Source organism: Necator americanus, chromosome I, assembly GCF_031761385.1.
Source record: "Necator americanus strain Aroian chromosome I, whole genome shotgun sequence".
Lineage (NCBI taxonomy): Eukaryota > Metazoa > Nematoda > Chromadorea > Rhabditida > Ancylostomatidae > Necator > Necator americanus.
In genome coordinates this window covers 34056374-34073544 of record NC_087371.1, presented here as the reverse complement: position 1 = coordinate 34073544, position 17171 = coordinate 34056374, and the positions used below count along the sequence as shown (strand labels likewise).

General features: G+C 39.5%; 1 protein-coding gene across 3 annotated transcripts; it reads left to right on the top strand.

The window, feature by feature from the left end:
• Positions 1-3321: 3321 nt before the first annotated feature.
• Positions 3322-12417, top strand: RB195_007739 (uncharacterized protein; the record flags this gene model as incomplete). Of its 3 annotated transcripts, XM_064181535.1 has the most annotated exons (10): positions 3854-3956; positions 6072-6191; positions 6253-6346; positions 6469-6559; positions 6676-6825; positions 9806-9917; positions 10116-10264; positions 10786-10852; positions 10995-11125; positions 12319-12417. In XM_064181535.1, the coding sequence occupies 10 exons, from the start codon at positions 3854-3856 to the stop codon at positions 12415-12417; spliced, it is 1116 nt and encodes a 371-aa protein (XP_064038317.1). The 3 variants fall into 3 exon arrangements, with proteins under 3 accessions (XP_064038318.1, XP_064038317.1, XP_013301145.2); XM_064181534.1 differs by lacking the exons at positions 9806-9917; positions 10116-10264; positions 10786-10852; positions 10995-11125; positions 12319-12417 and adding exons at positions 3322-3337; positions 7188-7202 and having other exon boundaries at positions 3807-3956; XM_013445691.2 differs by lacking the exons at positions 3854-3956; positions 6072-6191; positions 6253-6346; positions 6469-6559; positions 6676-6825 and adding an exon at positions 8495-8563.
• Positions 12418-17171: the final 4754 nt, after the last annotated feature.

The following is a 17171-nucleotide window of genomic DNA, read 5'->3' as shown; positions in this document are numbered from 1 at the left end:
GAATCAAGGATTGTCTGGATGGTCCAAAAAAGAGTATTTCTTGAATTGTGTTTCTATCTCTAGCGTTTGTCTCTAGTGTTAATTGTAATGAAACCTACACCTGAACCCGATAGAGTTGCGTTAATAGCTGTGCTCGAGGAAACGCGGTGGAGCTAGCAGTTTCGATCGATAAGGGGTCCTGAAGAATCCCGGAAAATTAAATGTGGAAAATACAAGCAAAATGTTTTACATCTTCACGGAAAATCTTGGTCTTATTCAATAGGTCCGTATTCAATAGGTTCAATAGGTTCGATGTTTTCCTAATGAAGTACCATTGATGGAAACAGTATTAAACTTTGCATAGGGAGTATCACACAAAACATGAGAAACATTAGCGAGAAGAGTATAATACACCGTATCAAATCGAAAATCCGACGACTTAGTTTACTATCAAAATCCATAATTCAAAACGTGAACTAACTCTAAAGGGAAGTTCGGAAAAGATGCTGGATTGCCAACTGATCCACAAAAAACTTTTTTTTGTTAAGCTTCTTCCTCATGAGAATTGAGGAATGTAGGAATCATAGTTGGAAACATAAATGTGTAGGAGCACCAAAGAAACTCGGCTTGACCAAAGAAACGTTTAAAATGGACTTTTACAAATGGTAAATTGCAGTTGGAGGGAGTTAGTTATTCACTTCTAGAAATAAGAGCGTGGTTGAGTGATTCTCCGTTTACATAACTGCACCGTGGTTTTGATGCTGCTATACCTTCCAGAAACAAAAAGTTAAGCTTAGTTTGATTAGTTAAGTTACCCACTAGGATAAATTATCTTACTCAATCCTGCTGATTGCAATAGCGTATTTGCAGTAACAAGAGTAATTATCCACCTTCTGTTCTCGAAATGGCATCCTGAAGTTCATAGCCTGGATTTAAATATCCTTAGAATTCCCTCTGGGGTTTTCTTTACAAGAATATCCATTACTATGTTGGGTAGTAGAAGTCCTACAAAATTGTTCACGTGCCAGTTGTTTCTGAGTCAGAAAAACCTTAGCTATAAAATCTTAGCATCTCTGAAGGATTGGACTAAAATAAATACACGTACGTTTAGGATGCAGGCAGGTAAAAGAAGCATTTTTAGCGATGGTATCAGTTCATTAATTGATTATGTTCATGTTGTCGATCTCCGTCATTCTCCTTCTTTCGCGATAGAAATTCAGAGTTCGAACTACTGTGAACCACATTTTGCAGGCAGACTGTAAAATTTAGACCAATGACGACGAAAAGATGAAGTTATGAGTAGATATTATGAATATGAATTCACGCTCAATTCTCCCCAATGGTCCTGAAAAATGGCGTTGAGAACATTCTTCGAGTGTGAATTTTACTACAAAGCTACTTACATGACGTTGTAAGGTGCTCCCTAGAAAAATTAAAATTCGAGGGCCGTTTCCCACGCTGATTGTCAGAAGAACATTTGGTGGGAGAAGGAGGAATTGAGCGTGAGTACGCTCGTACTCAGGGTGCGTGTAAAGAGGGTCCCGGCGGAATTTCAGCCATGCCCCGGTCATGCCTCGTCAGAGCAATTAGCGATGGTGCGTGTCCTAAAGAGATTCACTTTCGTTCGCACCTAAATAGCTGACTCTGCTTACCTACCGCTAATCATACGCTGCATCACCGGCTAGGATATAATTCACTATCTGTTAAATTGTTCTGGAGAATCACACACATTCACTTCAATTTTATAACATGAGGTGACCTCAATTTAGTAATCGTAACAGAAGCAAGAGAAATCCTCACGTGAAGTATGAGATAAGTATGTGTCTAATAGCTTCGAATTACGTGAGAATTTTCGTTAAAACGGAACATTCCAGCTCTCAAAAATAACTCAAAATTAATGAGAATTATCGTTATCCTGTAACTCCCAACTGCTTTTTTGTAGCCTAACTTATTTCTGGACAGAGGGACCTTCTGTATCTCTGACTTCCGGGAACTTACAGGAAGAAAAAGAGTTCAAATTTGGTAAGATTTCTAGACTATCTGAGGGTGATATAAAGACAAACTCACTCCCTTTCTTTATTAGAGCACCATACAAAATGCCATGTACTTCTATCTAACACTATTATTCTTTGATTTATTCGGTAATTTCGACAGCTCATACCACTCTTTGCATATTTCCTTGTAACTGTGCAGTTTTCTGCGTCTCTGTGGCAGAAAGAACATCTATGGCGGTTGTCTGCGTCTTCATGAACGACTGGAGCGTGACTTCGTCGAGATATGTTCGCGTATCCGCCGGCATATCCACTGGGCACGTTATGTCTCGAAGGCATTCGCGGAGAATCCGCCGGGACCCTCTTTACCGTTCCCCTCGTACTCATAATCCACCCCTCTAATCACTACTTTTCGTGGAAAGACCCCAACATCAATTTCATGGTGCAGTGCCTTTAAAACGAACTACGTTCTACTCGATGATCGTCTGTATCCAACTCATTGTTCCTCATCATTTCCTTCTGGGCACGATGAAATCTTTTTTTCCACCTCCTTTCATGTTGAATCAAACATGATTCAGTCATATAGTTTTGTCACGCGGTACAAACTCCACAATCCTCCGACCTTAAATTTCTTTGGGAAGGATGAGTTAATTTTTGTGGATTGTTGAGTGTAGCAGCGCCGGAGATTTTCTTCGCGCTATTATTCCATAACAATTACACATACGACGATTGCTAATTCGAATTATCTCGATTTTCTTTTGTGATTCAAAATTGATTTAGAAGAGCTAGAAAAAACTCTAAAGTCGATGAGAGTTATAAAATTAAATGTGTATCTTCGTGTCAGCATGTATTCACGAATCCCAATGAGTTTATGGTATTTTTTTTTCGAAAAATCTAGTCTTCTTTATTCCAATTGTTTTACAGTAACTGATTTTTTTTGAGATCTGATGGCAATTGCTCACAAGATAGTCTAGAAAGTTTTTAAGATACCATATTGTATTTCCTTGTTTTTTTCGTCTTTGTAACCGAATGTAACAATCCCGAATTCGGAGAGGACATCGAGGTCACTTTACTCCAGCACTTGATGTTCTCTTAATAGGACCACAATTTCTGACAGTGTCCCATGAACCAATAAATAAACTAGAAAGAAATGCTCTATGAGGATTTAATTCCGAAAAATGGCTAGCAGAAAAATGACAAGAGCATGCTAGGATTAAAGTGACAAGTGACAGATTTTGTGGGAAGAATTTCAATGAAACATGGATTTCTGGTATGTATGACCTATTTCTTCGTCGTCAACAATGGCGCTCCTTCTAATATCGCAACCTATTTCAACGTTCACTAGCGACGAATGCGAAAACGGCAAGGTCAGTTGATTATCTCCGATTACCAATTAGCCTATGTTTCCAATTACCAACCACTTCTTAGTTCGGTAAAATTAAAGCTACAAACTTTTCTTCTGTAAATTTTTCTTGTCAGCTTCGTAGATCAAGCAGCTAGAACGTAGATCAATTGTGATCAGTTGAAATCGATTTCTCTGGTGCAATAAATCTCGTAACTTTATCTAAACATCCGAAACCGTTGCTATTTCTTCTTCTTGTTTTTCCACCCATCGTAGAAGAAAATTTTAATTATGGCAGATTTTCTCCAATCCTCATGTCCTCATGGAAAATCCATGTCTATTCAATCCTCACTGGGGAGGAATTTTCTAAAAATGTTTTTTTTTTCTGGATAAAATGGTAATGCGAAATCTTCCTCGGACTTTTTTTAAAAAAAAATTTTGGTTTTTGTTTGTAATTTGGCGTTAACTAGTTGGTCAAATTTTAACATTTTCAGTAATCCGATGTATTCTACTATTCTCACTAGTGCTTCTTATCCTTTGTATGATATTCCTAGCAAAGCTTAGTGTTATTACCACTAATGCTGCTTCATTAGGAAAAATCCGAAGGAACCTACTGAGTCAAACGAAGATTTTTCCGCAAGGAGGTAAGACATTTTCATTGAAATTTATTTCAATTAAAAATCCAGCAAAAGGGCTTCCTTGCGTATCATACCTCCCTAGTTTTTGGTTACGTTTTATGAGATGATGACTGTTTGAAAAAGCCATAAAGATTTCACTAATCATAATGTCCAACGAACGGCAAGGTTTACATCGTAGGTTTTCAAAGTATTTATAACTTTCTATATTATCATTTCTATACTACTTTCTTTCTGCAACCAATTTTCTAATAAATTTTCAATGCCTTTCCACAGACGTTGCACAAGGTTTGGGCCGGTATCCGAAAGCTTGTCTGTTTTTATTTCTGCTTTATCAAAAATTCTTTAGTTCAACGGAATTTAATTCGTAGTCTTCTTTAATTGGCCTAAATACTGATTTTTGAGAATCCCTTGAAAGCAGTAGTCGAGCAAATTTTTCATGTTGGGTTCTTTAGGCAGCTTTCATTGCGCAGTTTGTCACTGCAAAGGTAAAAACCTGAAATAATCCAGAGGAGATTCATAAACGAAATAACGCTTTGGTGTCATACATTTAATGAAATGAAACCGCGAAAAGTGGATTAGAAGTAAAATAAAGCAACTTCTTCTATAAGTGTGCACTAGTTATCAAATTCACTTTATCCGGTTCCGCTCCGCAAATCCTACAAGTGTAGAGAGTTGATTTGTCGTATAAATTAATCTGTTCGTTGACCAATCCGTTTATTGTATTCGTAGGAAGTGTTTTACGCTTCGGTTGTGATACCGATAAACGACGTCTTGGACTAGTCAAATCAAAAAGATTCTGGTGATTTCCCGGTGATTTCTGGTGCAGTTGCAGACGCGCGGCGTTCAAAGCGGTGCGTTGGAGCTATCGGTTGAATGTGCAGCAAGGAAGGTCTTTTTGGATTGCAAGCACTAGCTCCATTGCCCGTACTGCGTGCGCAAAGGTTGCGTGTCGTTAGGTACCCGCAGCCTTCGCGACAACCTATCCTTAGGGGAAATGACTGGCAACGGCGACCGTTAATTGCGCTAATAGTTGATAGCGTCTGCAGACATTGCGCGGCGTTTGCGTCACGCACCACCCATCACATTGTCCATCCTCTCCTCTCATCGTTTGAAGGCATCACCCCACGAATCTGAAGTGGTGGAGATTTCAGGTGGATTATTCTTATAAAGGATAGTAGATTATGAAGAGGAGGGTGATTCCGTCCATTTCTTCCTGATTGCCGTAAAAAACGGTTTGGAAGATACGGCGCGTGCACAAGGCTGGCACGCTCCAATCGAACTCGTTGTAGAAAATAGCGCGCCGAAACGCTCGAAGCCGTATCTTCCGGGCCGTGTTTGAAATCCGTACCACCTCAGATTCGTGGAGTGATGCCTTCAATAAGTTGCGAAACATGCCTCGCAGGAGCACGCATTTTTGGTATTGCATCTGTACGGAGTATCGATCGCTTGCGCAAAGACTTACATCTAGCGATTGTACACGAAATCCCAGAAATAGAAAATAAGTGTTTTATTTGTGTAAAACAAAAAAAATCGAAACTTTTACAAACTATTGCAGTATCTTGCGTGGATTAAATGCTATGTATATATACAGATATATATTATATCTATATCTTCTATATAGTCTTTTCAACCACAAATCTACGTCTTCCTATGACCAGGTTCTCGTTTTACACTTTTTAGCTTTTATATCTGGAACTTTTTTAACCTCATTTATGTTTTCTGAGATTGTTTTGCTCTTGTACAAATCTTCTACGTTTTTGCTTCATTTTTCATTTTCTACGTTTTTTTTTTCACTTTTTTCACTGATGTAGCCTGCTTTGACCTGCTGACAGCTTCTTCTTGACAGGCACTTATTCGACTGCAGATAATCAATTGCGGGTACCTAACTCCCCCTCCCCTCTCTCCTCCGGGCGTAACCCCTTACGCAAATCCACCGAACTTCAGCCTGTTTTGACTCAACTACCCCCCTACCAAGTAGAACTCAACTGTTAAAAATTTAACTACCTATGAAATTCCTCTATTGCTCAACAAACTGTAAAAGTGACTTTTTTCAGGAACTCTCTATTGTTCTTGTTGGTTCCGTCAATAATTGATAGTAGTGATAATTAATATTTTTTTAAGGAGAAGACGTGAAATTCGATCAACCTTGGATCATTTCTCGTCCCAATGTAATTGACGATATATCGTATTTCGACAATTCACCTCAAAATTATCTTGTGAGCAACTTCAGCTATAGCAGAGGTAAATTCTAGAGAATTCCAAAAAAAAATATGAAGGCAAATTGAAACTAATGCTTTGTTAGGTCTCGGTAACGTTATGTTCCAATACGCGTCATTGAAAGCGATTGCCGATTTGAGGGAAGCGTCACTGGTGGTTCCTTTTAATAACACACTTAGGTGAGACTTTTCTTTTCCCATTTGAAGCCTTCCTCTGTGAATATCAAGTAAAAATCTGTATAAAATTGTATTCATTACCTTAAATTTGTTTACTATTCTCTAAGTTATAAATTTATTTCCAGGCGTGCTTTCAAATTGAACGCAACATTTGTTAGCGACATGGTGGCTGCAGAACTGCTGCAAAGAACTACAAATGCTACCTTCAAAACAACCGTATGTAACAGGACTCATCACATTTCTCAAGACAATAACCTCGTTTTGATTTTCCCTGAGAAATTCTCTAATTTTCGTTATTTCCCTCACTTTCGTACTTCTATACGACTTTTTAGAGTTGTTGCTCTTTTGTCAAAATACCTGCTCCAAGCAAGGAACGGATCACAGCGGTTCTTGGATATATGCAAAACCCGATGTATTTCATGCCGGATCATGAAAGGCTAGTGCGCACGGAATTCACCTTTCTCAGTGAGGTCCAGAAACAGGTAAATCATTCTCAAACAGTTGTGAAAATAGTACACATTAAGGAACGTGCGCTTTCTAATGTGTTAAAACAGTTTCTATCATTATTTGAATATTATCTGAGTCTTTTCCTGAATTAAATCCTCATATAACAATTCTTTTTTGTTTAATTTTTGGTCCAAGGTGCACTCTCAGAAATGATGGTCCTATCAAGAGAACAATTGCAGAGGCGAGAAAACAAAAGACATGGAGTAAGACAACTTAGAAATTTTCTGATGCATCTCGTACGGAATTAATTTAAGCTGAGGTCGAAAAATAGCAATAAAAAGCTCGAAAAATATCAATAGTAGTCAATAGTTAATCTTTCATGAGATGTGAAATTTAGTGCGGTGTGCTCTGAACGTAGTTTATACTCAGACTGGAATTTCAACTGTTTCGGGAGATGTTGCTTAGAAATTGAGGAGGAATGTTGATATGAACAAGAACAGACGCACTCTGTATTTTTTTTCCTGTGAAATTATTCACCTTGTGCATCTAAATCTTGGAAGAAGAATTGCAATACAGGTTTATTCAAAGTTGTTGCTGTACTAGCATTTTCCACATGTTTTCCGGCAGTACTTCTCCGACATATCCTTCAAGCTCGGGTCTGTGCATCCATTGTACTTCTTCATATTTGCACAAACTGTCGCGCCAGGTGCTGTGTCGCGACATTCCTGAAGTAGCACAGCATTAGAATTCCAAGACTGTAAAGTGAGTTTCGTAGTTACCTCAGCCAAAACTGCGTCTTGGGTGAAAGCGTTGAGAACAAGAAGAACGGTGAGCACGTAAAGAAACATTCTGTTTAAGCGACTGTAGTTATGACTGCTAGCTGATCACGGTGAGTATTTATATGGTGCAAGAAAGCTCCATTCTAGAAGACCAAACAAGTTGTGCAAACAGCCAGGGCTTACGTCTCTTCCGCCGAGCAACGGTTTTTAGGACTTCATTACTGACATACTGCTTTTTGTGTATGTCGTTTCGAAAACAGAGCCGAGAAAAAAAGAACTGAAAGGAGAACCAACGGGAACATCGTACAAACAGGACATAAATGTGGATTTTGGTGACGGCCATTCTTGTTAGCGTAGTGGTAGAGAAAACGACACAGAGACGTTGTTAGACGTTGTTTTGTTCATGGGAGTTAATCTGCACAGCGAGAAGGAAAGTAAAAGCAAGCAACATTGGTATTTTTCTAAGAAATTTTAGTGTCTGGTGAAAAATGAGGTTGAATATCAATGGAATCTATTCTGATTGCAGTTCATAACTAAGTAATATTTTCGAGTTCACGTTGGATGCTGCCGTGCTATAAACAAGAATAAACACCGCTTTCTGTGCTGCATTGTTTGGGAGGTCGCTTCAGGAAAACAGCTGACAAAAATGATTGAATATGATTATAGTAGGGTCAAAACGAAATGAAGCTCGGTGCAGCTGCGTTAACTGCTTATTTCGTTGCTTCAGTTTCATTTCGTTCTCCCTTGCAAGCATCTTTTATCGCTGCAGTTCGCGGTGGTCCCGTGTTCGCGGTGACTCGCGTGGGCGGACATAATCCCTGGCTGTTTGCACAACTTCATTGCTAGTCTGGAATGACAGTTTCCTTCACCATATAAATACTTACCGTGATCGGCCAGCAGTCATAACTACAATCGCTTAAACAAAATGTTTCTTTACGTGCTCACCGTTCTTCTTGTTCTCAACGCTTTCACCCAAGACGCAGTTTTGGCTGAGGTAACTACGAAACGCTCTTTACAGTCTTGGAACCTTAATGCTGTGCTACTTCAGGAATGTCGTGACACAGCACCTGGCGCGACAGTTTGTGCAAATATGAAGAAGTACAATGGATGCACAGACCCGAGCTTGAAAGATATGTCGGAGAAGTACTGCCGGAAAACATGTGGAAAATGCTAGTACAGCAACAACTTTGAATAAACCTGTATTGCAATTCTTCTTCCATGATTTAGATGCACAAGGTGAATAATTTCACAGGAAAAAATACAGAGTGCGTCTGTTCTTGTTCATATCAACATTCCTCCTCAATTTCTAAGCAACATCTCCCGAAACAGTTGAAAATCCAGTCTGAGTATAAACTACGTTCAGAGCACACCGCACTAAATTTCACATCTCATGAAAAATGGTGGGACTAAAGTCCCAAGGAAAGGGAAGAGAACCAACAAATCGTTATTTGTGCTGTGCTCGCAGTAGATTCCCCTTGCTGCTTCTGTGTGACCTTCAAAAGCAGCATAGCACGAGTCTGACGTGATGAGGGAGTCTGCGGTAAAAGGTGGATATGGAGCTGTAGATTGCCGGATTCGAGATCAACTGCAAGAGCAGAAATTCATGTTTAAATACAGTATACCACGAAGTTGACGATGTTGGGATTCCTCCAAGAAAAGAAAGGTTAAGGCTGCGGATTAGAAATATGAGTGCGATCAGACTCAGTTCCCTATAGTTGTCCTGAAAAACGCCGTGGGAAGCGATCTTGCCGACCGATTTTCCCTACGACGCAGATAACAACGTGCCGTTCACGCGTGCACAAGCATACGTGCTGTGTGTATCGGCAAGCAGGAGAGATACCGCCTACGATTCATTAATTCTCCGTTTGCTCCCATAAGTGACGTCTATGCCTACGCCCGTGTGACATGTTGTTAGGTGCCTCGTAGGGAAATTTGATCGACAAGACCGTTTCTTACCTCGTTTTTCAGGACAATTAGGGGGAATTGAGGATGATCGCGTTTATAATAGTAATCTACCCCTTAATCCCATCTTTTGATGGAAAGATTCCGAATTTGTCAGCTTCAGGTTATGCTGCCTTCAAGCAAAAGCTCTGTTTTAAAAATAACGAACCTCATCTCGCTGAACTTGTTTCAAAATTTTAACAATTTTCGGAATTTCCCCACAACTCACTCTTTTTCAGTGTAGAAGTTTGTTTATATACATGTTGACATCTTTTGTGACTAGAAATTAATTTAGGCTTTCAATTTCATGAATAGTCTCACTGCAAGGAGAGCACTTCAACGAGCTCGTCCTTTGTGGATCACAGGGAAGCCAGGCGACGAAGCTCTCGAAATGGAACCGGATGCATGTCAGTAACAGAGCTATATTAAACAATGATCACTCCTAAGTGAAGGAGACGTCTTAAACTTAATTATTTCTTTTTTTTTTGAAATGTTTCTAGAACATTTTTTTTCCTGTAATTGTAATGTTAATTTTGAAACATAACCATAGTTGTTCGTTTCCTGTCACTCTACTTTTCTGCTTGGTCATTTTTTATGTTCTTCAGTGTCAGAAGACCTATTCTACATTGGAGTGCACGTGAGACGAGGAATGGATATCGAGATGAACGAAAGAAATCGAAAACATGGACACATTGCCGCTCCAGCCGACTACTATAAACGAGCCATGGACAGTGCTAAGGGTGATCGAGGAAACGTGAATCACTACTGTATAATTGAGAAAAATCTCAATCCGTGTGGAAAAAAACTGAAGAAATCTGAAGAAACACCCCTTATAACATAGTTATACCGGAAAGTACAAAAGAAACTGTCCTCAAACTCTTACAAAAGATATCGGAAAGGTCTATAGTTTTTCTATACTGGTTTAGCATAGGAAATTTTCTCACGGGAATTTTCATGCAACATTTAACAACCACTTCTGAAAGATATCATTGTTCTTTATCATAAAGGTGCGAAGGAGGCAAAAAGAAATCCTAGAACGTCCTTCTCTGAAAAATGGCATTTTGTGGAATAAAACTGGTACTGAACCCGTCGCATTTTTTAAACTTCTATTGCTATTTTCGATCGTCTATTTTTACACTTAGTTTTAAATGGAATTGGAATTTTAAATGGTTAAAATTGTTTTTAGTTTGAAAAAAAATAAATAAAATAAAAACAAGCAACATTCTCGGAGGAAAATTCAGCTACTGACGTTGATAATTTACACATATAATTTAGGTTGTGTTTGTGGTTTGCTCTGACAATATCCCATGGGCGAAAAAGAATCTTCCCACTTATGAACAAGGTAAGGAAAGTTTTTACTGTGACAAGGAAGAGAACTTGAGAGAAATTTGCATTCCACAGTACTGCAAGAAGTTTCAAAAGAGTTAAACTAATAATACCTGCAATGATATCTGTATGTCAATTATCTATCTGGGTTTTCTAAGGAACTGTCTTCTTCTGCCCTGGACATTATCGCGAGGTGGACATGGCAATCTTAGCTCAATGTGACGCTCTCGTTCTCTCAACTGGGACATTTTCGTGGTGGTCTGGGTTTTTGAACCAGAAAGCGTCTAAGGTCGGTTAATCACCACTAATCGTTTTCTCCCTGAATGTTCCACGCCGGCACGTTTTTGATCTTCAAAGTTCCACAAGTCTTTTTTTTTCTCTGAATTCCATCAATTTTGGATTTTGAACAATGTCTTTATTATATCCTTCATGACCAGATTTTAAAAGATAAAAGAAAAAAGACTTTTTTTCTCTTTATTTCTATAAAAAAAACGAATCTCCGGTAAATTTCATTACGCTGAATACCACCTTTGCAATTTCTTCTCCCATCAAGATCTATTCTGGTAGCTAGACAGCAAAGTACAGCCTCTAATGATCCCGATGATAACTATTGCTAGTCGTGCATTTGTCCTTCTATTTGTTTGTTGTTTTTTTTTCGGTTGCTTTTCGTTGTTTTTTTTTTCTGTAGAAAAAGCTGCACATGGGAGTTACATATCCCTGAAAACTTTTCCTGCATATTTTGCCATATCTTCACTATTCTCCTAACATTGTGGATCTTGGAAGTGGAGCTTAAATAGAATTCCCGGCATTTTTATCAGACTTTAATCGCATTTGTGTATACCAGTGTTTTCCACAGAATTCCATCCTGTCACCATATCGAATTTGCCTACGAAGTTCGAAATCGAAGTTCAAAAAAGATGAAATAGAGCTTTAGACCTCTAAAGCTCCTTCATTCTAGTTTCTTGGGGAAGAATCCATAAAGTTTTTGTTTTATGTAACCGAAATCAGAGGAACTTTCCAGTTGGAACCACTATTGCACCGCACTTGTGGTGTCAGCTTCACGCACCATGTCCTCGGCAGCCGATCGGTGGTCTTACGGACTAGCCCAGGATCATCGATAACAAAGTACACAAATGCTAAGCTACTTAAGAATAAAAATTCTCTATTTTTATCAAAGCAACCCTTCCTGACAAAAATTGGAGGATAGTTCATCGGAAGTCGGTCTGAACAAAACGATTTTTGGGTCGCTAAATATTGGGAGATTTTATTAAACTAGCTCTAATAGTATTCTGAACAATTTAATATAGAGGCTAACAATTAAATTATGGGATATCTCGCCTTTTCCTAGGCAATCAGTTTTTTTTTTTTTTTACATGGCCGATGAATCTTGGGAGATTGATTAGAGATGATAAATGAAATATTCTATTGAAGGAACAACATTCCAAGAATAACATGGATTCTATAGAATTACACTGATTTCAGATTATATATTATGGAGGATGGCCTCGACCAGGATCTGATCTCAAGAAGATGGTCAACACATCCGAATTCTTCCCTCAATCATGGACACCATTATCTTGAGCAAATTTGAATGAAACAAATCAGTGCACGGGAAAATTTGAATAAAGATCTATTAGCAATAGTAAGGAACATACTTTACTGCTTGGCAACGTCAAACTAGGTTAGCCATCTTTCCCCCGTCCTCTATGTGAAGTCGAAAATTCTTAGCTGGAGAGTGACACGAGTTCGATAGGAACAATTTAGACTGATCTGGAACTGATGCGCAAATTTCGGATTCGGCGAAATTCGCTGACCACACTGCTCGATCAACAATTCCATGTCGCGTTCTGCTTTGCACCCGCCAAACGTGCAGATAATGAACACGTAGTGGACTCATGCTCAAAAGCATCACCCCACGAATCTGAGATGGTACGGATGTCAGGTGGAATATTCGTATACGGGGTTGGGAGACTACGGAGAGGGGGGTGATTCGGTCCATTTCTTCCTAATTGCCGTAAAAAACAGCCCCGAAGATGCGGCGCCGCACAGGGCTGGCGCGCTCCAATCGAACTCCTTGTAGAAAATAGTGTGCCGGAACACTCGAAACCGTATCTTCAGCGCCGTTTTCTACGGTAACTAGGAAAAAATGCACGGAATCACTCCTTACCCTCTCCTTAATCTACGACCCCGTATACGAATACTCCACCGGAAATCCGTACCAGATACGTGGGGTGATGCCTTGAAGTCCGTTCTCCCGTCGGAGACCAGCCACCAGCTGCGCTGTAATTCAACGTTTGCAGCTACGTCCGAGCGGCCAAGAACCGCGCCGCATTGCAAAATTGCACGGTAAATGACAACGAGAAGCTGTAATAGTAAAAGGGTTGGGAACGGGATTCCATAGGAAACCTTCATTTTCTCAACAAATACTCAGAAATACTTAGTCTTTTCACACTCTATATTTTCCCACAGGTTTCCCAACGTCGTCGATTTCTTGATACGCGGCTTTCAAAGTCAAACAGTGCTAAGGGGGAAAGGGATTGTCTTTCGCCATATAGGAATTTCATAAAACAACAAACTTAATTACGAGCACTGCACAAATGACAGTTTTTGCTGGCTCCTACTCGTTTTCATGGGCACTCTAATGGAAAACTCCACTTCTTATGAGGTGTGGAGTGTGCTTTGAGCGAAAATCATACTCAGGCTGGATTTTTAGGTGTGTTTCAGGTGTTGCCTTGAAATTGCTGATATGACGAGAAATAGGCACCTTCTGTACTTCTTTCTGTGAGTAAGATTATTCAACTTGTGCAATTAAACCAGAGCAAGAATTGTAAGAGAAGTTTATGCAGAACTGTTCCTCTACGGCTAACAGAATCCACATGTTTTCTGGCACTGAGTTTGGGCAACCATCTCCAACGGTCCTGCACAATTGTGCTTCAGCTTTATACTTTCACAAATCTTTGAATCTATTCTGTCAGCGCATCCCTGAAGCAGTATAATCAAGCTTTCAAGACTGTAAAGAGTGTTTCGTAGTTACCTGCGCCATCACTGCGTCCTGGGTGAAAGCGTTGAGAACAAGAAGGATGGTGAGCAGGTAAAGGAACATTCTGTTCAGGCGATCTCAGCTATGACTGCTTAGAGTTCATGGTGAGTATTTAAATGCAGTAGGAAGGTGACGTTTCAGAATGGTAAATCGAGGTGTGCAAACATCCAGGGCCTAAATCCCTTTCAGTGAGCGGTAGTTTTTAGATCTTCAATTGGGAATTAGTGCTTTGTGCAGGGAGTCGTTATGAAAACGTAATCGAGAAAAATGATTGATTTTGCTACACGTTTTGAATGAACAGAACTTCACCCGCACCTAAAATTGTGAGCAAAAATGTAAAAATTGTTGTAAATGAAAATGTAAAAGGAATTTTTAGTGGTTTCGAAGGTTTTTTTTTTCTTTAGAAAAAGATGCATGCGCGCTGATACTACAGATCCTGTGCTGATCCGCAGATGTACTAAAGGTTTCGTCTAATGTCCTTTAGTGCGTCTGCGAACTGTTCATATGATAAAGTTTAAGGCATTCGATATTTATAAGCGCCTTTGAGGTGCCCCAATGAGTTTGATTTTAATTCAGGATTGTCGGTGTTAAAGCCATCACTCAACGAATCTGAGGTGGTACGGATTTCAGGTGGAGTATTCGTTTGCGGGATAGTAGATCATAGAGAGGGGGGTGTTTCCGTTCATTTCTTCCTAATTGCCGCAAAAAACGGCCCGGAAAATACTGCGTTTGCACACGGCTGGTGCGCTCCAATCGAACACGTTGTTGAAAATAGCGCGCCGGAACGCTCGAAGCCGTATCTTCCGGGCCGGTTTTTGCAGCAGTTAGGAAGAAATGGACCGAATCACCCCCTCTCCATAATCTACTATCCCGTATACGAATACTCCACCTGAAATCCGTACCACCTCAGATTCGTGGGGTGATCCCTTTAAGGAACGTGTATTCATGTTATACAGTAGCTTCCAGATTCCAGCAAACGTATTACGTATTATCGGTAGAAAACGATTCCTTGTCTGATCTTCTCTTTCTTAGGTTGCGAACAATGAAAGGGAAAGCTTGACACATCGAACGAGCCCATGTTTACATTTCCAGACTTTGTAGATATATTGATTAGTACTTTTATTTGATTGTGCTGAACAAATGTTTGCCGACTTTGGTGAGAACTGTGAACGGACTACGGTTTCAAAAAAAAGGACGACTGCTAAAAATGGATAGGCTTGCTTTCTTTCATTAATGCGTTGGTTTGTGATATATGAAAAGAGGAGATAACAATGATATTTTAAAAATATTGATTCTATTTTGGAAACGCGTATAAATGTCTGATTGACATCAAAGATTCTAACCTTATCTGATTACATTTGTGGAGGCCATGGTATAGACCCTCTCATCCCTTTTTCTCGATACTCAACCGTAATCGTAGTGATAGGAAAGGTCTTGTCTCGTATTATTTAGTGCAAAGCACGGAAAACACGGAAATGCAAACGGGATTTAAGTTGAGGGTTTGTTGAGCTTCGGTTTCACAAACAGCTCCATTGTTCTTACTCCCTGATTGAATCAAATTTTACACGAGGTGTCAAGGATGACTAATTCTGAGATCCCAACTTGACATTCTATTTCAGCGATCTGAAAAAGATTTAAAAAAACTGACGTCACAAAACTCACAAAACTCAAAAAAAAAGTCACAAAACTTACGTATTGTTTCTACGAGGTTCGATAGGAGGTTCATTCATTAAGCCCATGCACACGCTTTCGTTCCTTCGGCCGCTGATACTGTCAAGGGAACAGATGTGAAATGAAATCCGGAGAATCTCTACTAAAGTTCTGTTTATCCAAAACGTGCAGCAAAATCAATCATTTTTCTCGATTACGTTTTCATAACGACTCCCTACACAAAGCACTAATTTCCAATTGAAGATCTAAAAAAATACCGTTCAATGAAAGGGATTTAGGCCCTGGATGTTTGCACAACTTGATTTACCATTCTGAAACGTCACCTTCCTACTGCATTTAAATATTCACCGTGGACCCTAAGCAGTCATAGCGACAATCGCTTCAACAGAATGTTACTTTACCTGCTCACTGTCTTTCTTGTTCTCAACGCTTTCACCCAGGATGCAGTTATGGTCCAGGTAACTACGAAACACACCCTACAGTTTTGAATGCTTGATTATATTGCTTCAGGGATGTAGTGATCTAGTTCCGAAGACAGTTTGTGAGGACATAAAGCGGAAACACGATTGTAAAGGAGTGATGGAGCAGCTTGCCTACGCCTATTGCCAAAAAACGTGTGGATTTTGCGAGGAGTAGAGAAACTGTTCCGCACAAACCTTCCTTTCAATTTCCATCCTCTATTATTTGCACAAAATAAATATAAATACTGACATGAAGAAATACATAGGACATCTATTCTTGGTCAACCTTCAATTTCAAAGCAACATCTTCTAAAACACATTTGAAAATTGAAACACCCTTAAGTACACTTCATTAAATTTCATATCTTAAGAGTGATAAAGGCAGCAGAGGCTCCCAAGAGGAAAAAAAACCCATTTGCCTCCTTTTACTCTTCTTCTCTCTCTCAACGGATTTACTTCTAAAAAGTGAATTTTCTAGAACAAGTTCGATTGGAGCACGCCAGCCTTGTGCACAAGCCGCAATTCGGTCCATTTCTTCCTAATTGGCCGTTCTTTACGGCAATTAGGAAGAAATGGACCGAATCACCCTCTCTCCATAATCTACTATCCCGTATAGGGATACTCCACCTGAAATCCGTACCACCTCAGATTCGTGGAGTAATGCCTTTAATTAACACCAGTTTGAAATATCTCGCTCTCTGTAGTGCAACCGCAACGCTTTTTTTGTTCCAGCTTTTACTTTTCTCCTACTCAACTGCAAAGCTGGTTGTTCTACGTTATTTTATCTGGTATACGGGGAAATAAGTTTTCCTAAAATTATCTGAAAGATTCTGATAACAGGAGGTTAGATTTAAAAGAATAAATAAAATATAAAAACAGAAGAATTCTGGTGCGATGACGACAACTTATCTGGCTTCTCTTACATTCTATCGCTGAGATCATTTGAAAATTCCCGCTTGCACATATTTTACTTAATACTTCTTTTCTTAATAGTAAATAATGACAAATCCGGATCAACGTGTGGTTAGCGCCAAATGTTTTCAGTTTAGTGGGTGATGCAAGAGAGAGAGAGAGAGAGAGAGAGAGAGAGAGAGGGAGAGAGAGAGAGAGAGAGAGAGAGAGAAGTTCCTATGAAGGAAGAAAGGCGGCAAATACATTGTATT